Source organism: Suricata suricatta, chromosome 3 (assembly GCF_006229205.1).
Source record: "Suricata suricatta isolate VVHF042 chromosome 3, meerkat_22Aug2017_6uvM2_HiC, whole genome shotgun sequence".
Taxonomy (NCBI): Eukaryota; Metazoa; Chordata; class Mammalia; order Carnivora; family Herpestidae; genus Suricata; species Suricata suricatta.
The window spans coordinates 14,810,455-14,835,434 of record NC_043702.1 but is presented as its reverse complement, the minus strand read 5'-3'; the positions used below and the strand labels follow the sequence as shown (position 1 = coordinate 14,835,434).

Sequence of the window (24,980 nt, the reverse complement as noted above, 5' to 3'; positions counted from 1 at the left end):
GCGGCGCGCGGCCCCGGGCTCACCATGGCCGAGTTGCTGCGGAGCCTGCAGGATTCTCATCTCGTCGCCCGCTTCCAGCGCCGCTGCGGGCTCTTCCCGGCGCCGGATGAAGGAGCCCCAGAGAGCGGCGCGGGCCCCGCGGAGGACGCGGCGCTGGCGCCGGGCCCCGGGCATCTCTCTGCGGCCAATGGCAAGGGCGGCTGGGGGCCGGCTAACGGGCTGCGGAGAGTCTTGGCCCCGCAGGTAACCGCTGCCAGGTGTTCTCCGGGGTGGGGGAGGGGGCAGCAAGCGTCGCAGCCCGCGGACGCGCGGGTCTGGCAGACTCCGCGACGCGGGGACCCGCGAGCGCCATCCCCGGCGGCGACCCGGCTCCCGGCGCCGGGCATAGAGGGGGTGCGGGAGTGGGGAGTCCGGTCACTAGGGATGCCACCTCTAACGCTGTCAGGGCGCACCCAGGTCTGTTCCGACATCAGATGCACTAGGAGCTTTCGATGCGGTCCAAAGACTTTCGGCCTCCGTAAGTGAAATTTCTGTTCGCGAAAATCCTCCCAAATGGGTACGAGTTACGTAATTGAAAAGAGGAGGGGAGATGTCCTTGACATTTCCAGGAGAAGCCTCTCCGGAGAGAAATCCTTCGAACCCCCGCTCCCCCGCCCCCCCCAACCAGGATTTGTGAGTTTCCTCCCCTCCCCCCTTCCCCGGTCCGCACCCAAGGGGTGGAGCAGGGCTCGCTGTGCCCTTTACTGCCCTGCGTTTCCAGCCCGAAGGGCAGAAGTGCAGGTTTAAATATTGCTGCTGGAGAGGTCTACAAACCCCACTCCCTACCAACGCGGGGGTCAGAGATGCCATCCCTGGCCTGCCAATTGGGTCTCTTAGTAACTGGCACCAGTGACTTTGAACAGATGCTGTCAAGAAAAAGGGCTCCCCGTGCTCCCCTCCAGGCTTTTGGAGTGTGGTTGTAGTACCCATTACGTGTGTTGTCAGCGCAGTGTGGCGGGGAGGGGGGAGGGAACACACAGGCTGCAGATGTCTCTCGCCAGGGCGGTGGGGGAGGGGGGCTCTCTGCTGAGGCCACCGGTCCTGGGCACCCACCGAAGCTGCCCTTTCCCCAGGGAGAGGGAGAGGTTGAAGGTGTGGCGGCGCAGAAGGAAAGAAGCAGTGTATTAACAATTCCAATTACTCTGGCGGGCGGGGAGCCGGTTTGGTTGACCAGAAGGTGGCATTTGTTTATGTGTACATTTCTAGATCTAGTAGCTGAAGAAAAACCTGACTTCTGTGTGGGATGGGATATTGCGGACACTGAACTGCAACCTTTATTGGAGAGGGTGGGGGTGGGGGTGTGTTCCGCTCTAGAAAACCCCTGTATAATTTTTTTTATTGTAAATAGTTTCTTCTCTATCCCACATGACATATAGTAACTTTTCAATTTTTTTAAATATTACTTATTTATTTTCAGAGAAACAGAGACAATTGGTGGGGGGGGGGGCGAGAGAATCCCAAGCAGGTTCTGTCAGTACAGGGCTCGAACTCAGGAAACGGTGAGATCATAACCTGAGTGGAACCAAGAGTCAGACCATTTACCCACTGAGCCACCCAGATGCCCCACATCTAGTAACTTTTAGATGAGTTTGAGACTCGCCCACCTTTCCTCTTGCCTTGTCTTAAAAGTGGGACAGAATTGGAAGATAAGAACTGTCACATCCTGGAAATGTGGCGCAGCTTTTTCTATGCGCACACACACGCCGTTTACACACACAGGTAGATGCACAGACTGCTTTTTGGCGCGCTCACCCCACGCTTCCCTCTGTTTCTCGAATTCAGGCAGCTGAAGAAGTGTGTACTTTTACACTAGTGCTTTTCGAACTGTTTTAGACATTACCTTTGGTAATGAAACTAAAGTCTGGACAAGGGTCCTCTTGCGCTTTAAAAGCACAATAAGCCAGGCCCCCAGGTACCCCAGTCAGCTGAGTCTCCAACCGCTGCTCAGGTTGTGACTTCTTCGTAGTCAGTGAGTTTGAGCCCTGCGAGGGGTTCTGTGCTGACAGCTCTGAGCCTGGAGCCTGCTTTGGCTTCAGTCTCCCTCGCTCTCTGCCCCTCCCCCGCTCATGCTCTGTTCTCTGTCTCTCAAGTATGAATACATGTTAGAAAATTTTTTTTAAGCACAAGAAGCAGATTCCTTTCAGAGAATTGTCTTCTGCGTGCTTAGAAAGCCTGTGCACTCAGCCACATAGTAGGGGTGTCCCCCTTCCTTTCAGACACACAACTTCACTCACTGTAGATCATGAAATACTAAGAGGAAGCAAAAAATTCATGGTAAGAGGTCATTGTGTTCATCGGAAAAACATGAAGGCATTTGTGAGAAGTTAATGAATGTTTTTAAAGGTGAATCTGTTCCTGGTTATGGGACAATTAGTATTTGGCAAATCCCGGGAGATTTCCCAAAGGCAAAGGATTGATACCTGCCCTGGGTAATTAATAGCACCTTCAGGGGACGGTTGCAAAACTTCTCTCCAGCAACTATTCTTTCCCATGGCCTTTGGCCTCCACCCAGCCCATGGCCTGCCTGAGCTGCCTATCCTTTCTCCAAATAATCCGACTCATCCCTCAGTTTCAAAGGTCAGTTATTCAAGAGATACCTTTGCGTACCTTCCAATCACGCTTCCCCTTTTATAGGTTCTCTTTGTTTTCTGGGATCCTTTGTTACAGCCCGCATCGCATCGCATTCTGCAAATATGCCTTCGTGTGGCTATCTGATTATTGCCCGTCTCCAGCGGGCAAAAAGCTCTCAGAATGCAGGAAACTTGCCTGGTGTGCTCATTATTTTCTTCACATGGGAGCTCCGTGAATTTTGTGAATCCATGAGTGCAGACTGCAAAATAAAATCTGCCCTTTAAAAGCAAGATAAGCAGATTTCTTGCAAAGACCTCTCTTCTCGCTTCCTCGAGCTGGAAGGTAGGAATTCCCATCCCAAACACGGCTGCGCTCACTGTAGATGATGAAACAGGAAGACAGAGCTAGAAGTTCAAGATAAGACATTAAAAAAAATTTTTTTTAAATGAAGAGTAAATATTGAAAATCCGTTTTTCTCTCACATAGCCTAGAAGTCAGGCAGCTCTTGGATGCTGATTTAAGGCCCTTCAAACAAAAGAGAAGTGTTTTTCTTCATTTGGGTGACTTTAGAAGTCAACACAGTGAATTTTTCTCCCCTCCTACATTTGCTGAACTTATTTTAATTTTTAAAACAGGACAAATGCGGAAATGATTAAGGGCCTCCTTTACAAATTCTCCCGTAACACCATAGCGTTGGTAAGTTAAAGATTAACTACATCTTTTACAACCAGGGCTGGGCCAAGTTTGCACAAAGCTGTCATTGAATAACTCAGAGTGGACCTCAGAGATTTCCCCATACTCCTGACTTTCACAGACGGGTCCAACTCCTAAAAGGTTAAATGCTTTATGGAGGACTTCCCGGGTATCCATAGAGTCAGATCTTTTTGACTCCCAAGTCTAAACTTCTCTCCACCATGCACCTTCCCTGGAAAAATTGCAGGGTCTCATTTTATCTGTCTCATTGAGCCCGTATGAGGTGTAGGGGCTGGTTGGGAGCAGGGTGGAGGTTTGGTAGAAAGAGAAAGTGTTGCTTTCAGTGAGCAAGGGTAACTGTAGGCAGTTGTTCTTGGTAGTAGCCAACATCAAGAGGCAGAAATCCTGGGACTGAGAAGAAGGGCAAAGGCCTCGTTACGATTGTGGTTTTTTTGTTCTGGGTCCAAGCCAGCCTTGGATATAATGGTATTTTGGTGTTTATCGTCTTTGCTTACTCAACTCAGTTGCCTTCAGATAGACTCTGCAGTGTCTTTCCCCATCATTATGTTAGACTGGAGTGGTCTTTCCAAATGGTACTGTGCTCAATAAATACTTTCTGGTAACTGTTTGCACAGACATAGTTCTGCAGTTGGGTTGAGGCAGGGATCGAAGATTTAGAGAAGTCTATGAACTCCTGTTTCCTTCTTGAAACCTCTGGGGCCCTGCAGGTCTGTCAGTCCATAAGAACCCACCCCTGGTGTTACTGGCTTGCAAAAGTGCAAGAAGCCACCTTCAGAACCAGGACACGCAGATCTGGCTCCGTCTCTGTGACTCATGGAAGTTCTCTGGGCCTCACCTGCAAATGGGCACAGGGGGACAGAACCGTGGGTTTCCTCCTGTGGCTGGCCACGGGCGTCAGTTAGAGGAGCTTTAAACACAAACAAAAACGCCATGTCTGGGGTCCAGGTCAGAAGTGGAGGCTGGAGAAACCGGTGAACAGAGGAGGGAGGCTCCAAGTTCTCTTCTCCTGGGGCCAAGTACCCTTCCTGTGTTCAGGACGAGGGTGGTCATGCTGGGGCGGGGGGGGGGGGGGGGGGGGGGGGGGGGGGGGGGGGGGGGGGGGGGAAGCAGGCATAGCCGCTGTGACATATTGGCTTGATTATAACTCAACTGGCGCACCGGTGGACCTTCAGGTTTTGATGATCTTTAATGTTCTAGTTTGAAATGGTAAAATGCAGGGTGCCTGGGTGGCTCAGTTGGTTAGGCGTCCAGCTTCAGCTCAGGGCATTATCTCACGGTTCGTTGGTTCAAGTCCCGCACTGGGCTCTGTGCTGGCAGCTAGCTCAGAGCCTGGAACCTGCTTTGGATTCTGTATTTCCCTCTCTCTCTGACCTTCGCCTGCTCACACTGTCTCTCTCTGTCTCTCAAAACTATATAAAAAACATTTTTAAAAATTCAAAAAAAAAAAAGAAATGGTAAAATAAGCCCCATTGAAAGGGTACATTTGACCATTTTTTCCTAGTTATAGATGGTATTCAGATGTGAAACCTTGGAAAAATACAAAGAAACTTAAATCCATGCCCCTATACCACTGCCCAGAGATAATCATTCAGTAAATGTTCAACCTCATTTTTTGTGGCTATGCGTTACTCCAGAGCATGGTTATTGTAGAATTTTGTTCCTGGGCTTTTAGGTTGTTTCTGGTTTTTGCGTTAAAAATAACATCTTTGTACACGTATCTTTCCACATACCTTGACTGTCTTTTTTATTTAATTTTTTTTTATTTTTAGAGGGTGAAGGAGGGAGAGGGGCAGAGGGAGAGAGAGAGAGAGAGAGAGAAAGAGCAAGAGAGACAGAGCTTGATCCCAAGACCCTGGGAACACAACCTGAGCCAAAATTAAAAGTCAGGTGCTCAACCAATTGAGCGGCCCTGGTGCCCCCGTTTGATGGTCTTTTTTAACTGGGATGTAAGTGACACACAATATTATATTAGTTACAGGTACACAACAGAATGATTCAGTATTTGTAAATACGGTACGGAGAAATGATCATAGTATGTCTAGTCAATATCCGTCATCACACATAAGTGTGGTTTTTCTTCTGGTGATGAGACCTCTTAAGATCTACTCTCTTAGCAACTTTCAGATCTACATTATTAACTGTAGTCACCGGGCCGTACACGACATCCCCATGATTTATTTATTTTGTAACCTCAAGTTTATGTTTTGTGACCACCTTCACCCATTTCACCCATTTCAAAAGATATACACCCACCCCCACTGCCTCTGGCAGCCGCCGATGGATTCTCTTGTCTATGGATTCAGGCTTTTGTTTGTTTGTTTCATATTTCACATGTAAATGAGATTATACGGTATTTGTTTTTCTCTGACTTATTTTACTAAGATAACGCCCTCACATTCATCCATAGTCTCACAGATGGCAAGATTTCCTTCTTTTTTATGGCCAAATATTCCTGTGTGTGTGTGTAGCACATTTTCTTCATCCATTCATCTACCAATGGACACTTTACGTTATTTCCAAATCTCAGTAGTCATAAATAATGCTGAAATGAACGAGGGGGGGGTATATATCTTTTGGAGTTAGTGTTGTCTTTTTCCTCAGATAAATACTTAGAAATAGAATTGCTAGATCAGATTGTATTTCTGTTTTTAATTTTTTTAAAGGATTTTATTTTTAAGAATCTCTACACCCAGCGTAGGGCTTGAACTCACAACCCTGAGATCAAGAGTTATATGCTCTACTGACTGAGCCAGCCAGGCGCCCCTCATTTTAATTTTTTGAGGAATGTCCGTGTTGCTTCTGTATTGGCTGCACCAGTTTACGCTCCCACCGACAGTGCACATGGGCTCCCTTTGCTCCGTGGCCTTCCCAGCACTTCTTATCTCTTGTCTTTTTGATAATGGCCTTTGTAACACGTGTGAGGTGATAGCTCGTAGTGATTTTGATTCACATTTCCCTGATGACAGTAGTGCTGAGCATCTTTTCATGTATCTGTTGGCCATCTGGATGTCTTCTTTAGAAAAATGTCTTTTCAGCACCTGTCAATAGCTCAGCTGGTAGAATGGAGGACTGTAGAGGAAGAATGTCTTTTCAGATGTTCTGCCCATTTTTTAACCAGAGTATTTGGAAAACAATTGCCACATTCCCCTTATCAGATATGTGATTTGCAAATATTTTCTCCCATTTGGTAGGTTGCCTTTTCGTTTTGTTAATAGTTTCCTTTGCTATGCAGAAGCTTTTTGGTTTTTTTTAATTTATGAATTTATTTTGAGAGAGAGAGGGAGGGAGGGAGAGCGGCGGGGTAGGGGCTGAGAGAGAATCCCAAGGAGGCTCCACACTCAGCACGGAGCCCGGTGCAGGGCTCGATCTCACAAACTGTGAGGCCATGACCTAAGCTGAAACCACAGTTGGACGCTTAACACACTGAGCCACCAGGCACCCCTGTGCAGAAGCTTTTTAGTTTGAAGTAGTCTAACTTGTTTATTTTTGCTTTTGTTGCCTTTGGTTTGGGTGTCAAATCCCGCCCCCTCCCCCCAAAAAAAAGAAAAAAAAAAGAAATCATTGCCAAGACTGATTTCGGTCTTTGATTATCTTCTTAATTTCAATTTCTCGATGTGGTACTGCCAGGTAGAAATACATATATCATAGCTTTCAAGACGAAGTTGTCTCACAGAGCAGAGGTACTAAGGTACGCAACCGTGAGTGCGGATTTTCTCACCCCCTCACCACTGTCAGGTATAAACACCCTCTTTAATCTTTGGAGAAAATAGGCCACTTTCTGCTTCTATCCTGTCTTTTCTTCCTTTATTTCTTGAGCAGCTACTGTGTCTCCGGGGCAGTCCTCAGCCTTAAAGACACCAAGATAGTGTCTAGTTCCTGCCCTGGGAACGCCGCAAAGAAAATGGTGCAATGCAAAAAAGTACCCGAAAAGAACATGCAGGCTAATTAATAATAATAGGATCCGAGGCTGATGATAATAATAGGCCGATAGTAACATAATACCAGGATAAATACGTGGCCAGAGAGACCACCGTCCCTGGGGAAGCCCGGGAAGTCTGGCGTGGGGGCTGAAAGAGCAGCAGGAATCGAAGCGATGAAAATGTGAGAATCTCTTTTCTCCACCTGGAAATCTCCAATGGTAAATCAAACACGTAGACACGTTGTCATTTTTGATGAAATGTGACACGTTCAGCCTGGGTCGAGTAAGGTTCCCAGCAGGAAAGAGATGAAAGGGTGATTGAAGCCCTTAAGAATGGTTAGAAGAGCAAACTTTATGTTAGCTATATTTTGCCTTAAAAAAAACAAACAAACCACAAGTCCTACTTCACCTTCAAGGAGGAAAAACCTAGCCTCTCTCTCCTTAAGTGTGTGCTGCGTGGGGTGCAATGGGGGCGCAGGGAGGAGGAAAAGGAGTAACTTTCTGGTATGGAAACCTGGCAGACACCACCCGGGCCAGGTAATCAGCGTTCACGTCCGCAGTGGTAAATCGTGTTGACAGTATGTAGTTTTGATGCATGTTGAAATTATACACTCTTGACACGGGCTGAAAATGGCACGTCACATGTGTGGTCTTCTTCCAGTCTAATCATGAGAAAGACACCAGGCAAACCCTAGTTGAGGGGCATTTTGCAAACTTTCTAACCTGTACTTTTCAAAATCACCAAAGTCATAAATAACAAGGAAAGTGTGACAAATGTCTTAGCCAGGAGAACACATGAAAACTGACTGTGGTATCCTGAATGGGACCCTGGAATAGAAAAAAAGGATGTTAGGTAAAAAACTAAGGAAATTTGAGTAAAGTATGGAATTTGGTTACTAAAAAGGGATCTGGGACGCCTGGGTGGCTCAGTCAGTTAAGCGTCCCACGTCAGCTCAGGTCATGATCTTGCAGTTTGTGGGTTTGAGCCCCACGTCAGGGTCTGTGCTAACAGCTCAGAGCCTGGAGCCCGCTTTGGATTCTGTGTTTTCACCTCTCTCTGCCCCTCCCCCGCCCTCAAAAATAAGTAAACATTAAAAAAATTTAAATGCATCAGTGAGTCTGTACATTGAAAACTGCTCTAAAAACTAACATCTATTTAAAGTTTTTCAAAAACAGGGTAGGTAATTAAAAGGAGTTCAAAGATGGGATCATTTACAAACGGTGTGGGCACTGTAGGGAAAGAGCAATATGGAATAAATATCTTGGAGCAAATGACTGATGACTCACAAAGCAAGAGGAGACCATCATGTTCTGGAAAGCCCAGACCCAGTGAAAGCGTAGCTGCCAGAGGGAGACTCTGACAGGAGCCAAGACTGCTAGCAGAGAGACAGAGCCACAGACCGGCAGGGGGAGAGGGGGAGATCTATTGCAAACTCACTCTCTGGGTGCCCTCTCGAATGCTGCCAGTGCCTCCCTTGGGCCAAATGCAGTCAGAAGCCAGGGAGACTGGGAGGCTGCCTGACGCAGTCCACATAGGTCAGCCTCCCTGGAGAGAGGTGGAGAGTGGACCTGACGGACAGATGGAGAGCACCGAGCCCAGGTCGCAGGAAGAAGCTGGTGTGGTGACACGGGCTGGCATCTGGGGTGAGAGCCAGAGTTCCAGGCTGAAACCTGAATGTGGCTTCCCGCAGAATGTGGTCTTCACTCCGTAGACAGGGGGATGGCAAATCGATTTCATGCCATGTGCCAAATCAGAGCTGGTGACTGGGACATGGTGATAAGAAAGGTTCTCGGGGTGGCACTGTGCCTAGTGGGAAAGGGTGTGGGATTGAATGGTGATGTCTGGAGGGGTTATTGAGGGAGCCTGGTGCCGAGGCATTTGAAAAATGGTGAACAGTGGGGCACCCGGGTGGCTCAGTCAGTTAAGTGTCCGACTTTCGCTCAGGTTGTGATCTCACAGTTTGTGAGTTTGAGCCCCTGCATGGGGCTCTGTGCTGACAGACAGCTCAGAGCCTGGAAGCTGCTTCAGATTCTGTATGTCTCTCTCTTTCTGCCCTTCTCCTACTCTGTCTGTCTGTCTGTCTTTCTCAAAAATAAATAAACATTAAAAATTTTGTTTTGATAAAAATAATGGTGACCGGCAGACATGGCACTAACATGAAATCAAGCCTTAGTATCTGTGCGATTCTTCAGGACATTCTTGAGCGCCACCTTCACCCACAACCTCTTTAGGAGGAAAGGGACCACTAATGGTTTCTAAAGACCTAGATTGCTGTTGTTACCCTTAAAAATAAAAATGCCCGTTATTTTGCAACAAAAATGAGTTTATTCAAAGAATTGCAATTCAGGGCAAGCAAACGACGGCAAAACCAAGGCAAGTCCTGGGAACCGCAGAGAGGATAGCTCGTTCATAGAGGGAAGGGGGACGTGGGGAGCGCGGTTATCAACAAAAGGTCCATTGGAATAAACTGGGAGTTTGTAGAACGATGGCTTTTCATTGGCTGGGTTGTGACAGTCCCTCACTGGCTGGGCCGTTGCTGGGCAAGGAGAAAACCTTTCTTCAGACTTGTAAGGTACATCTCTTCCGGTTGGAGCTGCAATTGGCTGAGGAGTGGTAGGGTGTGAGGACTCCCCCTGCTGGCCGCTGCGTTGCTTTCCAAAGGCGGTTTCCTTTTACTAATTTCCATAACGATAGTTTCAATCATGGGATCCCATTATTATGGCCACAAAGTGGATTGGGGAGCAGCCCTCCCAATCAATGGCAGCTTTCCCTAGGCTGCTCAGCATCTGATGACGCAGCCTGGTGTGAGAGCCTCACCTAGTTGGGCTACTGGACAGTGGAGAGTGACTGATGGGGCCAATCACATTGCTCCCTGAGGGAGTCTGAATGCAAGACCCAGAGATGGGGACAGAAATGGTGGAGTGGTAATGAACTTCAGAGAGAAAGAGGAGGCCATTGGCAGAAGCCTCGAGACAGAGAAAGCAGTGGCAAAAGCAGAAGCCCAGAGTAGCCAGGAGAGCAGAAAGCCCACAGCGATGGGAAAGGCAGAAGAGAAAACTGAGCCAGAAGCTGAGTCTTGAGGATGATGGGCTTGGCTGCTGAGGGCAGGTGCTGGAGGGACTGTTGACCTTCAGGACAGAAGGATGGGGGTGGGAGGGGCTCAGGGACGGAGACTGGCCACCTGGCTGCCGGCAACCTTTCCTTCCTTCCTGAGGAATCCTGGAACAAACTCCTCTCCCTGGAGGGAGCCGGTGGGGTCTTCCCTTGCAAGGAGAATGTGCTGGTCCCTACCGCTTTGCCAGCTTGCCCGCAGCTGCAGTTAGATCGTTAGTTTTATCCTTTTTGTGTGGTTGGGTGTGGAGGTGGCAAGGGGCAGATCCCTCTTCCTGGCGTGCATTCCCACGGCTCACATGTACCTGGAGCCTGGCAGCACCTTCTACTACCTGTTGACCAAAACCCGTAAGTAAGCGTGTGCTACACCCAGCCTTCTCTTTCGTGCCAGAAACGAGATAGCCCGCTCTCTCCTGTCACAACTGAGGTCATTTTACCCCTGACTCCAGGCTGTGTCTTCTTTCAGCTTAACATTTTTTGTTGTTTTTGTTTTGTTTCAGTGCTAGCTCCTTCCTTTTTATCCAGGAAACTGATGAAGGGTTTTGATTAATGAATAACTTTTTAATTGGTTGACTTTCTTCGTTTGGACACCGCGAGGGGGAGTTTAGGGATGGCTAGACGTTGGTTCTGGTAAAACACTTGCCAACTTAAAAACCGTGATTAAATTACGATGTTTTGGAAAGCTGTGGCCAGCAGGCCTTGTCTAATTCTACTTTTCTTGACTCATAATTAAGATGTCGACATCTTTAAGTTTTAAAAAAATGCACTTTCACTTCTGTTGTTACAGTTTTTGTTCATAATTAAACCCTCTGTTGTCCTGATAAGAATTCCTTCTTGAGCAAAAGCGTATTTGCATTTTATTTGGCACAGAATCTTCTTGGGAGCAAATACTGTCACGGTTTCCGGGCAACACATGTGGAGCGCCTCTCTCTGTCTTAGGAATCTAGGAAAATGCTAAAAATGGGGCATCTGCTGGCTTTCTTATTCTACTCGCCTGGTGGGACACATTCCACATATGAAGAAAATGAGATATTGAAAAACCCAGTGAAGACCATGAGGCACATTTTCTTCTCACTCCTGCTTCGAACTCAGTAGGAACTCCTTCACAAACCGTTTTCAGAATCAAAGAAAAAACTCCTCACGCACAGAGCAGGGTGCAGGGAAGGGGAAGGGGGAAACCTTGAGATCTTGAGAGGGGGTGGAGAAGCGAGTAAATGGTTTCCTTGAACCATTTTGAATATTGCTTCAAGGTCCCCAGATGCTCACTGGCATGTTTACACTCATTTGTTTCACACAAAACTCCCCATCAGATTCATTCTCGCCTCTGTTAATACCATTTATTCTGGTAATCATGTCTGCAGGAGAAATGCAGTCTCTGTAATCTCCAGGTATGTTTTGATTTTTCCACGTGGCAAAAATCTTTGCCCCCATTGAATTGTATGGGAAGCAGCACCCCAAAGCAAGGACTCCTGTGGGTAAGAGGAAAAGGGAATAATGGTGACTAGAAGGCTCTCGGAGTAGAATGTTAGGAACAGAGGGTCCAGGATTTCATTGGTGGGGAACGCGTTTCTTTGTGGGTAAAAAAAAAAAAAAATCACCCTCTCTTACAAGGTGACTTAAAAAGTGGCCATTGAAATACACATCAAAGATTTTGTTAAAAGCCTGACAAGTGACAAGAGGCTCTGTTAGATGTTGGGGTTTTTTTTTCCTTTTTCCTCCTTTCTGAATTTTGATCTTTTGATGATTTTCAGCTAGGAAGGTATCCAATATCTTGAAATTTGTTTTTATAACTGTCAACTCTTAAAGTAACTCGTGTTTATGTTAGCAATAGTGGAAGATACCAAAGAGTAAAAAGAAGAAAACAAAAGTCCCGCATTAATTTTGCAACCTGGGGGAAAAATGGTAATGTGTTAGAGCTTCGCTTCCTTCTATTTCTATGTAAATATAGAATATGTAAGTGATGGACATACTTTATGCATATGATTTTGGAATTAGCTTTTCTCACATTATGAACATTTCCCCCCATTATTGAACATACTTCATTTATGTGATTTTTCAGAGTGGTGTTATAATTTATCATGTGATAGGAATTTACATTTTTTTAATGGTTAAAAAAAATCCTAATATATGTATCTGGATTGTTTCGGTGTTTATCTTTGTACTTCACCTTGAGTCTAAATATCGAATTATTTCCTGAGAACCACAGAAGCAGCTGAATTCAGTTTTCACGCCTACTGCCAAATGGCCTTTTGGAAAATGCATCTCAATTATTACTCCCAACGGCAATCCAAGGCAGCTAGCCATTGTCAGCATTTAGGATTATCTTCCTTTTGTTTTTGTTTTTCTTGTTCTTTATTATAAGCTTGGTAGAGTAAGTACACAGATCTTTTTTTTTTTTTTAATGTTTATTTTATTTTTGAGAGAGAGACAGAGTGAGCATGAGTGGTGGAGGGGCATAGACAGAGAATCTGAGGCAGGCTCCAGGCTTGGAGCTGTCAGCACAGAGCCTGATGCGGGGCTCAAACCCAAGAATGGTGAGATCATGACCTGAGCTGAAGTCAGACCCTAACCCACTGAGCCACTCAGGCACCCCGACATGGATCTTAAATGTACGACTTGACCCAGAGGAGGGTAAAGGAGAGTTCCAGAAAGTCAGAAGGCGCCCTCAGACCTGTAGAGCAGTAACACCCTCCCCCGGGTAACCACGCTCTTGCCCCCCCTCATCCACCAGAACTTAGTTTCACCTCCTCTTGAACTTCATATAAATGAAATCACGCAGGATGTGTATCGGCGATGTTCACATTTTTTATGCCACAGAGCAGCCATTGCACAAATATATGACAGTTTATCCTTTCTACAGACCGTTTCTGGACATTTGGGTTTTTATGAAGAAAGGACAGCATCAAGTATTATTTTAAAAAATCTTTTACTCTGAACTTTTCAGTTTGATGTCATTTTGGATTTTTGAAAATTTGCAAAAATAGTACCGAAACATTCCTATGTACCCTTGACCCATGTTTTCCTGACTTTGCATCGTGTAGAACCACAGTGCAGTTTTCAGGGTCACGCTGTGCAGTCTGTGGAGCTGTTCGTTCAGTTTCCACGAATTGCCTGCTGGTGACCTTTGGCCGTCCGAGGGTCTCGTGCAGAAGCATCTAGTGCTTTCAGTTGATACGTCTCTTTAGTCCAACCAGTCCAATCTGGAAGTTCATCGGTCTTTCTTCCTGAGCCTCAGTCAAGAGTCAGGCATTCAACCAACTGAGCCACCCAGCTGCTCTGAGAACAGCTAACTTTAAGTTAAAAAACTTTTTTTAAAATGTTTATTCATTTTTGAGAGACAGAGACAGAGCATGAGCAGGGGGAGGGGCAGAGAGAGAGGGAGACACAGAATTCGAAGCAGGCTCCAGGCTCTGAGCTGTCAGCACAGAGCCCGATACGGGGCTCAAACCCACGAACCGTGAGATCATGACCTGAGCCGAAGTCGGACACTCAACTGACTGAGCCACCCAGGCGCCCCCAAAACAACTAATTTTAAATTAAAAGTTGTAATAGAGAATTCCTTTCTATACCCACTAGAAGTAAAACAGCTTCCCCTTTCTTTCAACTGTACTCCAAATGGCAATGGCTGAAGTTACGCCAGGGAAGCTGAAGGGAGGCCCAAGCTCAGATTTTAATGGCGGCCTTTCCGGGTCAACACGAGCCACTCTCCTGAATGGTAAGCCCACTGCGTCTGTTCAGTGGGTGGATGCCCTTCTCCCACTGGTGGGTTTTGTCACCAGAAAACATCTATCAAATATCTCATTGTAAAAGGGTTTTTCAGCTCTCTTCTACAAAAGGAAAAACTTAATCCTGACATCCAAAGGAGATCTTGAAAATAATTAAAATTCATATATTTCCAGACATGGAAATTTTTAAAAACCCAAGTTTTAAAAACGAACATATCTATAATATAATCCAAATTTCAAAAACTGCATAAGCATACTTTGAATATATGTTTTTAAAAGATCTGGAATGATGAACCAAATGTCGCCATTGATTCTTTCTGAATATCTTTAAATATCTATTTGTGCCTCAATTTTTTCACACATTTTTAAAATTTCCTGCATTTTGTTTTATAATAAAAACGTAGTGGTTTTATGTTTAGAGAACATTAAGCCATTTTCGTTTTATTGAAAAAAATTTCCCCTGAGAATGTTTTGTACTTGTGAGGAATAAAGATTACTGACAGTGCTCCACCTAAAACCTGTTTTTAATTACCATGGACATCTTTGCAACCAAATAGCAGCAGTGTTGCTTCTGTCCCAACCTTGAGGGGTATTTATTAAACCACCGGAAGTGTTCCAGAGCTTTCTTAGATGAAACAAAATGGCTCCTCCATGTCTCTACAGAAAGACCCCGCGAGAAATTGCAGCACAGCTTTTCCTGCTCTGTCCAAACTACCACATGAAACGCCTACGGCTTGAAACACGTACTGCTCTCCTACACTCATGAGAATCCCTTTAAGTACCGAGAGAGTTTGGCCTCAAAAAGATCTTCCCTCTAGTTGGCCAATACTGTATTATTAGAAAGTTATGGAAAGTCTTAAGAAAAACAGATGTTGGGTGTTATCACCTGACCCTTTGGTCAATTTTTGGCAAGTAGTGTTTGCTGTTTCTTTAAAAGATGTTATGGAAGATCTCTCTTTCTTTTCCCCCCTTGGTATATCCCTTCATTTATTTAGATATTTTCTTTTTTAAAAGTAGTATTTTTGAGGTTTGATCACAGTCTTACACATATTTTGCTAGATTTTCCTCCCTAGGTATTTGATGTTTTTGATGCTACTGTAAAAATCACTTTGGGGGCACATGGGTGGCTCAGTTGGTTAAGCGTCCGACTTTGGCTCAGGTCATGATCTCATGATTTGTGGGTTTGAGCCCTACATCGGGCTCTGAGCTGACAGCTCAGTCTGGAGCCTTTCTTTGGATTCTGTGTTTCCCTCTCTCTCTGCCCCTCCCCCACGCATGTTCTGTTTCTCTTTGTCTCAATAATAAATAAACATTAATTTTTTTAAAAGAGAAATTTACTTAAAAATAAAAAAATAAAAGTCATTTTTTAAAGATAATTTTGTGTTCTCGGTTTTGGGATAGATTCCTGTGATTCATCGCTTTCATACAAGGAAGATCCCTTTTTATTGTTGTAGATCCACAGTTGTGACTGGGGCTCAGTTCTCAGGCCCTCAGTTCTGAGTGTGTGCTCTGTGTTGGAACACTGTTCCTCCTGATCTGATGACGGTGTTTAAAGGTGCCCTCCTGGGTGGCTCAGTCGGTTAAGCATCCGACTTTGGCTCAGGTCATGATCTCACAGTTCGTGGGTTCAAGCCCCATGTCGGGCTCTGTGCTGACAGCTAGCTCAGAGCCTGGAGCCTGCTTCAGATTCTGTGTCTCCCTCTCTCTCTGACCTTCCTCTGCTTGCACTGTCTCTCTCTGTCTCTCAAAAGTAAATAAAAAGCAAAAAATAAATAAATAAATAAAAAATAAAGTAAAGGTGCCCTGAAGTAGGGACATCACAGCCTTGTTTGGTATGGCTCTTATTTGAATAATATAAGAATTTGTCCATTTTTATTTTAAAATAAAGCATAATTACAAATTTCAAAAACTAAATGAATGGATATTTTCTTTTAAAAATAATACTTCTTACTTCCCTAAAGAAATGTAAAATAATTTTTACATGTATTCATTTTCATGCAATGTTAATTAGAGTTGTATTAAATCTATGGGTTAATGTGGCAATAATTAACATCTTTAGGATACAGAATCTTCTTATCCCCAAACATGTTAGGATTTGCCATTTACTTAACTCTTTTTAAATATCTTTCTTTTGGGCTGCCTGGGTGGCTCAGTCGGTTGAGCATCTGACTTCGGCTCAGGTCATGATCTCACGGTTTGTGAGTTCAAGCCCCACGTCAGGCTCTGTGCTGACAGCTAGCTCAGAGCCTGGAGCCTGTCTTCAGATTCTGTGTCTCCCTCTCTCTTTGACCCTCCCCTGCTCAGGCTGTCTCTCTCTCTCTCTCTCTCAAAAATAAATAAAACATTTAAAAATATATTTAAAAAATATATATTTCTTTCAGTAGAGTTTTATAATTTTCTCCATAAAATCTTGCACTGCTTTTACTAGATTTATTCTTTGATACCTTATGTTTTTGTTATTAAAGCAATATTTTGAAATTGGTTTCCTGGTGGAATGTTGAAATGTAATTGAATTTTGTGTATTGATTCAGCAATCTTGCCAAACTTTTATTAATTCTAACAAATCATCTCTCATTTCTTTGTGTTTGCTATGAAAACAGTCAAAGAGCAGATTTTATTTTTCCTTTTCACTTCCTATACCTTTCATTTATATACTTTTTTCTACCTTACTGCACAGACAGGACCTCCGGTGTCATATTGAATAGGAGCATCACTTTCTTGTCATGTCCTCGATGGTGAAGAAATCATTTCAACATTTCACCATAGAGTATTATATTTGATGTTGTTTTTCCCTCCTATTTAAAGAGATGTACTCATGAATTATGGCTTAATTATATTGGCTATTTTTACTGTATCTAATGACAGGATCATATATGGGTTTTTTTTTAAGCTCCTTTAATCTTATAAAGTTAAAAGATTTTCTTTGTTGAATCTGCATTCTATTTATGGACTTTACTCCATCTTTGCCATGATGTAATCAATAGCAATATTTACTACTTATAGCAGATATGGTAAAAATATTATCAAGTTGACTTGAGTATTGTATTTTATTTTCATATTGTTATTTCAGAGAGAGAGCATGAGCAGAGGATAGAGGCAGAAGGAGAGAGAGAGAGAGAGAGAGAGAGAGAGAGAGAGAGACTCTTAACCAGGCTCTATGCTCAGCACAGAGCCTGATGGGGCACTCGATCCCACGACTCTGGGATCATGACCTGGGCTGAAATTGAGAGTCAGACACTCAACCAGCTGAGCCACCCAGATGCCCCTGAAGTAGCGTATTTCAGAAGTATCCTCCTCCAGTCCCTTCTCCCACCCTCTTTGGCTTTCTTAGGTGATGTCTTTCATAAACATTGGACAACATAATTGTGCAGGCTTTGCTCTGTGAGTCTTTTGTTTTTCCTTTAATTTCAGCTTATTTTATTACTGAAAGAAGGGATTTAGAGGGGCCCGCAGAGAGGGAGGGAAGGAGCGCCAGTCGATGGTCTTTCCTGCTACCCCTCCTACCATTTCTTTTTCCTCGAAGTTCCTGGGGGATTGTGTTAGGCTATGAGAAGGCGTTGCTGTAGGTCTGCTATTCTTGTTCTTTTAACCATTGGCTTTGATGATGTCAACTTGGACCATGGGCCACAAGGACATCAGTTGTGCTGAGCCCTTCATGCCACACAAGGCCCTTCAGAAGGTCCGCGTGTTCCATGTCTGTGTGGTACTTTGGTGACGGGCAGTGTAGTGAATCGGCCAAGATGGTGCTTTGTTTCTTCTACTTCCAAACCACATGACCTTGGGCATATCACATGAGCTCTACCGCCTTGCTTTCCTTGTCTGTGACATGGGGGAAGTAGTCACATAAACCTCCCAGAGTTCTGAGATGTGAATTAAGATCATTGAGAGCGCCAATGAGTGCCATATTGTGCCTGGCACTAAGTGAGCCCTCACATGCTAACTGTCTCCACCGCCGTCTCTGCTGCCCGCCCACCACCCATGCTGCTGCTTCAGCTCCTACTAGTCCTAAAGCCCCAACTGCAATTTTCTCTGACAGGTCTTTTCTGGAATAAAGTTCATCTCTTTATGGTGGGGCATGAGTGGTGGGGCAGAAGGAGTGTGGGACCACATAGGTAGTGCTGATCTTTCCGTGCCACTTCAGAATGGCTTCCACCCTAAAATTGGGGCCAGATATGTTTGAACTTGTCTGAAGTATATTCAGGTTGGTATTTCTTCCTTCTGATAGTGTTTAGTATCCAGTCACTTGCCATAAAAATGCGTTCCCTGGGGCGCCTGGGTGGCTCAGTCAGTTAAGCATCCTGCTTCGGCTCAGGTCATGATCTCACGGTTAGTGGGTTCGAGCCCCGCGTCAGGCTCTGTGCTGACAGCTAGCTCAGAGCCTGAGTCTATCTTCAGATTCTGTATCTCCCTCTCTCTCTGACCCTCCCCTGCTCATGCTATCTCTCTCTCTCGCTCAAAAATAAATAAAACACTAAAAAATTTTTTAAAAAGATTCTTTAAAAAAAAATGTTTTCCCAAGGGGTGCCTGGGTGGCTCAGTCGGCTAACCATCCAACTTTGGCTCAGGTCATGATCTCACAGTTCATGAGTTCGAGCCCTGCATCAGGCTCAGTGCTGACAGCCCACTTCAGAATTCTGTTTCCATGTCTCTCTGACCCTCCCCTGCTCCCACTGTCTCTCTCTCTCTCAAAAATAAACAAACAAGAAAAAACTATTTTAAAAAATGTTTTCCCAAGCCCTGCTTCTCCTCATCTGAACTTGCTGAGTTATGGAATGTGTATAATAGAGAAATTTTTTTGCTCTGAGGTAATATTATCAATGTTCAACCAAATATACAAAGCATCTAAGAGTATGCCAGACGCTGGGTTATACTCTGAGCGCTCAGTGACGGCTCTGCCCTGCTCACCATGCTGTTGAAGACCTGTCAGTCTATTGGGGAGACAGGTAAACAGATGAACGTAACAGTGGGGAGAAAGGACAGATCCTGCAAGATCGTCAAGGTTCAGTTGAACAAGAGCCTGTTGAACAAGAACCTCCTTTCTCAGATTCTGCCTCATCCCCCATAAGAAAACGCTAAGTGAACATTTTGGAAGAAGTTGCTTCTAAGATTTCCAATGGGGGGCACCTGGGTGGCTCAGTCAGTTAAGCCTCCAACTTCGGCTCAGGTCAGATCTCACATTCATCGGTTCAAGCCCCGCATCGGGCTCCGTGCTGACAGCTAGCTCAGAGCCTGGAGCCTGCTTCGGATTCTGTGTCTCCCTCTCTCTCTGACCCTCCCCCTCTCATGCTCTGTCTCTCTCTGTGTCAAAAATAAATAAAACATTAAAAAATTAAAAAAAAAAGATTTCCATTGGGCCCATCAAGAGGACATGAAACTTACCAAATATACAGTTCGAACAGCTGACATTCTCCAATTTTAGAAAACCATGAATGTGACGTCATATGGAAAAATATTTGTGGAGGTTTTTTTATTGTATATGACATACAGATTTCATGCTTGAGACTTGAGTATTGTAAGTTAAGAGAATTTAAAAATGGGGAAAGACATTGTATGCATGAGTAATAAGACAATGCTTGAGGCATGTGGCTGCCAGGACTGCTGTCAACCCCTGGCCAACCCTGCGACCAGGGGAGCCCAAACTCTGCCGGGACTGGGGAAAGGAGGGCCCTTCGGGTGTACCCCTTTCCTTTGACTGTGTGCAGAATTTTGAGAGTAAGGCCACCCCTCTAGGACCCCACGTGGGTACAGGATTGGTCATCCCATGTGGGGTGAAGACGGTAACTAGCTGCCGCTGCTGGGAGGTCGCCTTGCCTAGGTTGGTGGCCCCCTTTTAACCACAAAGCGGGGCCTGGCAGTCCAAATTTTGGCCACATGCATGCTCCGTTCCTGTGTGTTTTTACTAGTGAGAACTTTCTAGATTTTATAGCTTCCATGTTTTTTTTTTTTAAGTTTTATTTTATTTATTTTGAGAGAGAGAGTGAGAGAGCAAGGGCAAGTAGGGGAGAGACAGAGAGATAGAGAGGAATCCCAAGTAGGCTCCGCACTGTCAGCACAGAACCCGACACAGGGCTTGAACCCACGAATCACGAGATCATGCACTGAGCTGAAACCAAGAGTCTGAGCCAAAATCAAGAGTCAGATGTTCAACCTACTGAGCCACCCCAGGTGCCCTGGTCTTTGTTCACTTTAACCAGGGCCATGGGATGAGGAATGCAGACCATGAGAAGGTTAATTTGGGGACTGAGTAGAGTAGGGGTTGAAATGGTGAGAGACAGGAGGTGGGGAATGGCCAGTGTCAGTGACTGAAGTGTTTTCCTTCTATTCTGGTATTGATGGGAAGGGAGGCAATGGGATGAGTCAGAGGCACCAAAACCAAGTGACAAAACTTTTTCTTGTTTTACATGAGCAGTATGTATTCCCTATAGAAGCTATAAATAACCAAAAGTCTGAAATGAAATGGTCAGTCTCGGTACCCAGATCACCCATAGATACTCACTGTTACTATTTTGGAGTATAACTTTCTAGACACCTTTCCTATGCATGTGTTATATGCATCTTTAATAAAAATACTGTTTTCCAACCTGAGTTGCCAGTAGATATACCTGGAGCTTGGTCCCACATGAACAAATATTGATCTACAGTATTTTAATGATGGCAAATCATCCATTTTCTTTCTTTTGTTTATTTTTGAGAAAGATAGAGACAGAGCATGAACAGGGGAGGGGCAGAGAGAGACACACACACACACACACACACACACACACACACACAGAATCTGAAGCAGACGCCAGGCTCCGAGCTGTCAGCACAGAGCCCAACACGGGGCTCAAACTCACGAATCACAAGATCATGACCTGAGCCGAAGTCGGCTGCTTAACAGACTGAGCCACCCAGGCAACCCCTATCCTGTTTTCTATCCATTATTTGTTGTGATTTACTTTTGCCAGTCAGTTAAGATCATTTCCATTTTTCCTGATAGTGGAAACACTGCACTGGAAGCCTGTGTGCACACCCTTAGTGATTTGACTGAGGTACTTTGAATGGATTTGCAGGACTTAGAGATGGACGCCTTCTTTGCCTCTTGTATCTAAAGATAACTCAGCATTCTGAGCCTGAAGAATTTGGAGCATAAGAACTGTGTTATTGACATAGTGAGAAAATATGGAAAAAAGAAGAATTGTAATTATAAAGAAGGGCACAGTTGATCAGTTAAGTATTTTGTTTGTTATTGGTTTTTTGTTTGTTTTTTGAGCTTTTTGTTTGTTTGTTTGTTTTGCTATGGGTAACAGTAAGCCCTATTAATAGTTGCTTGAATGTTTTATTTTTTTCATGTAACAAGAAGTCCAGGGTTGGTGTATGCCAACGTTTTTTCAGTCATTTCCCAGTATCATCGAGGACTCATCTGCTTCTTTTTGCTCCTCCATCCTTAGCTTCTTGGCTTACTGTCTCATGATGTGAAAATGGCTGCTGTTGCTCCTGGGACCATAGCCATGTTCAAGTCAGGAAGGAGGCGGGAGTCCTGACAGCGGTCTCTGTCCTTTTTACAAAGAAAACAGACACTTTTCCAGAAGCTCCTCCCCACCTCCTTACTTCTCACGGGCTGGAGTGCGTGGGGTGACATGGCCACCCCTAACTCAAGTCAGTTAGAGAAAGGAGGATGTGGAATTGTCCAGATTGACTTGCCCCATCACCTGATGTTCGACCTGAGCTTGGATTCTGCTAACAAGCCAGACAAGCCAGAGTGTGTGGGGGAGCATCTAGTAAGCATTTCATGATGTCTCCAATGCTACGCTTGGAAAAGCCGAGCTCCTGGGACATTTTGGAGGTATTGCTGGGGGCAGCTAGGAGCCCTAGCGCCCAGACCGAGGCCGCATGGTGGAAGAAAAGAACAGAGGGTCATCGCGTGCCCAGAATGCCCAGAGAAGGAACCACAGTTGCTAAGTCAGGCCCACAGGACAAAGTGAAAAGGTAGATTACCCAGTTTGAGGGAGAAGTGGGAAGAACAGTACATTTATCTGTTTTCCCCTCCGCTTTATTACATTTTACGCAGGTGGTCTTATCTAATCCTCCTAATGAGAACTCCTTCATTCTCTGGATGTTACTGAGGACTTTCCTGTGTGCTGAGCTGGGCCTTGGGGTTGGCAGGGTGACTCAGGCACAGAAAAGCCCCTGCACCATGGGGTCTGCCGACTAGTGAAAGAGGCCAACAGCACCAGGAGAAGCAGCTACTGCCAGGCAGAAATAGTGCCACAGGGACACACACAGCTGGGCAGAGGGGAGGGGTGCGCCTCCAGCACCGGCAGCAGGCAGGCCCCTGTCACCCCCCCCTTACTGCTGGGGACACCGAGGCAGACAGGCCTGTGTCTACACCAGAATTTGGCAGAGCCTGGCCTCGGATCCAGATCGAGTTCCAGAACCCGTACTTGGGAACCTGCTCTTTGCCGTGACGTCTTGGTCGCCGCTGGCCAAGCACGGGGGTTGAAGCCACCGTGTTCCACATGGCGAGCTGTCTGGACTCACCGGCCCAGGTTTAGGCTCAGGCTGCAGACACGGCTCAGAGATCCCAATCTCTGAACTGCCCGCCGTTTGGGTTTGAACGAGCGCTGAGAAGTGCATAAACTTGGGCGAGGCAGCCTCAGCGCGGCAACATTTAGCGCCTGGCTGTACAGAGCATCTGAGACGGTGCAGGTAACAGGAACACAGGAAGCGCTCAATAAAGGCTCACTGTGTGTGTTGTTACCTTTAGTGGCTTTTAGAGACTGTTGGCATCATTCGAGGTTACGCTCGCAATGCCAGGCTAGCCTCAGCAAGACATCATTTTTTTTCTCCCTGTGCAGAAACCTCACATCCACAAATTTATAAACTGCAAACAGCCTGGTGGGCCGGGGAGGGGTCGTGTTATCCTAATGGCGCATTTCTGAAGCACAGCATGCTCAGAATGTTACCATCCCATTTGACATGCTTTTGTAGACGGCACAATATGGAACTGGTCAGACTCTAATTATGACAGTGGTCCAGAGCCAGAATCCAATCATCCAGTTGACAAAGAACTTGGTACAGAGAACGGTGGCCAGCTGTTCCCCATCTCCAGCGAGTGGAGAGTAGGAGGAAATGGGTTTAAGCCGCGTGAAGGATTTGGGTTATTTAGGGCGGAATTTCCTGACGGTGAAGGTTGCTGAACATTAGGGCTGGATTAGAGAGCAGGGTTGTAGAAGTCCCGTCTGTGGAGATGGTGCAACGCGTTCTTGTGTGTGTGGTTCCTGCAGAGGGAGACCCCCAGCTGCACGCTCTGTCTCCCTTTCTACCCACCTGGTGCTTGTGACCAAGTGGCCCTTCTCTGAGAGACTAGGTAGCCGGAGGCTGGTCTGCAGAGAAGTGAAGGTGCCATGTTGGGCGTCCTGGGTAGGACACATGAGCACAAACTGGGATGGAGAGCCTTGCACTGACAAGCCCTCCCAGGCCTGGTGCAGAGCAGAGATGGTCAAGTCGAGGACGTGGCTGAGCGTGGAGAACAGAGGACAGCCCTGCACGAGGATCACAGACTCTCCTCACAGGGCCCATGGGCACTGTTGCCAGCCTTCAAGTCTCAAAAGAAGGGCACGATCTAGGGAATGTGAAAATTCTGGCAACTAAGTTTCCAAGCCAGCTACGTGTGGGCTAAAGTGAGCGGATGTCTCAGCCATAATTCAGAGCGCAGGGAGCTCCTCTGTGGCCCCTTCGATGCCAGGCCCTGCTGGAGGAGGCCATGCCTCCATGCCATGGAGGATGGGTATCTCTCCGGCCTCCAGCAGGGACTCACGGCAGCAGGATCCCGCCTCCGGTGAGAACCTCCGTCGTTCCGGTTTAGAGCCCTCGGACTTGCTGTTTTGTAGATCGAAAACGATCAGATATTGTCAGTGTCATACACTTCAACCAGAAGGCACCATTCGCTGCTTAACAAAACAATATTAAATATAAACCGTGTTCTCTCCCATAGCTGAGATTCTCGATGAGACTAGGCCCTCATGCACCGCTCCAGAGCCCACGCAGTTCCCCGGGGAACCGTGCCTGCCAGATAAGGATGACATCAGCAGTCATGTGGCTAACGGCCAAGTCCCAGGAAGCCCACCCGTCCCAAGACTAACGGCTCCGACACTGTGGAGGCTCCCTTAGCCGCCGTAAAGGCGTTTGTGGGAACTTCTCAAGGAGATCATCTGTCTCCTACCACACATAGTTATAGGCTGCTACTTTCTACAAACACAGTTTATTATTTTTTAAGTTTATTTATTTATTTTTGAGAGAGAGGGAGAGAGCATGCGTGAGAGGTACAGAGAGAGGGAGAGAGAAAGGGGACCCCATGCACACTGTCAGCAAGGAGCCCCAAGCGGGGCTTGAGCTCACCCCGATTCAGGGCTCGAACTCCTGCACTGTGAAATCATGAGCCAAAGTCGGAGGCTGAACCGACTGACCTGGCAGACGTGGTCACGGGACCCGGGAGGGGCCCACCTCTGACACCATGTCTCCCGCAGCGGCGGCTGGACTCCCGGAGGCGAGGAGCGTGTGTGTGACGCCTTGGTGGTGTGAGAGAAAGGACCTGAGGAGAACACCTTGCTTTCCTGGCTCCTGCCTTTCTGTCCACCAGGGACCTCAGACTCAAACTGGAGGGTTTCTCTAGTCAGTTCCGAGAGCTCTCTGGGAAATAGGGTAACAGGTTCCTTTTCTTTTTTTAAACCATTGAAGGCTTACTCTATCCTGAGTTATAAATATCAGCCTCTCCATGTATCTCCTTCCTAACATAAAAAAATGTATTTTGACCAAATGCATAACGCTTTCTTGTTCTCATCATTAATGGAATTCTCCCTCCCACCCCTGCCATTTCTTCACTTGGAGTAAGAAACAGAAAATGAATAGAAACCATACT

The 24,980-nt window shown here is 46.0% G+C and overlaps 1 protein-coding gene across 2 annotated transcripts in view; it reads left to right on the top strand.

The window, feature by feature from the left end:
• The first annotated feature begins 17 nt into the window (after positions 1–17).
• The window catches only part of SGPP2 (sphingosine-1-phosphate phosphatase 2), a 107,413-nt gene continuing 82,450 nt past the window's right edge, over positions 18–24,980 (top strand). Inside the window, exon 1 of one of the 2 annotated variants that reach the window (XM_029933706.1) lies at positions 18–243. In XM_029933706.1, coding sequence (XP_029789566.1) covers positions 25–243 — 219 coding nt within the window. In that variant the 5' untranslated portion in view covers positions 18–24. Of the gene's footprint in view, positions 244–500; positions 518–24,980 lie in introns of those variants that run through there. The other variant, XM_029933707.1, reaches the window with a different exon arrangement.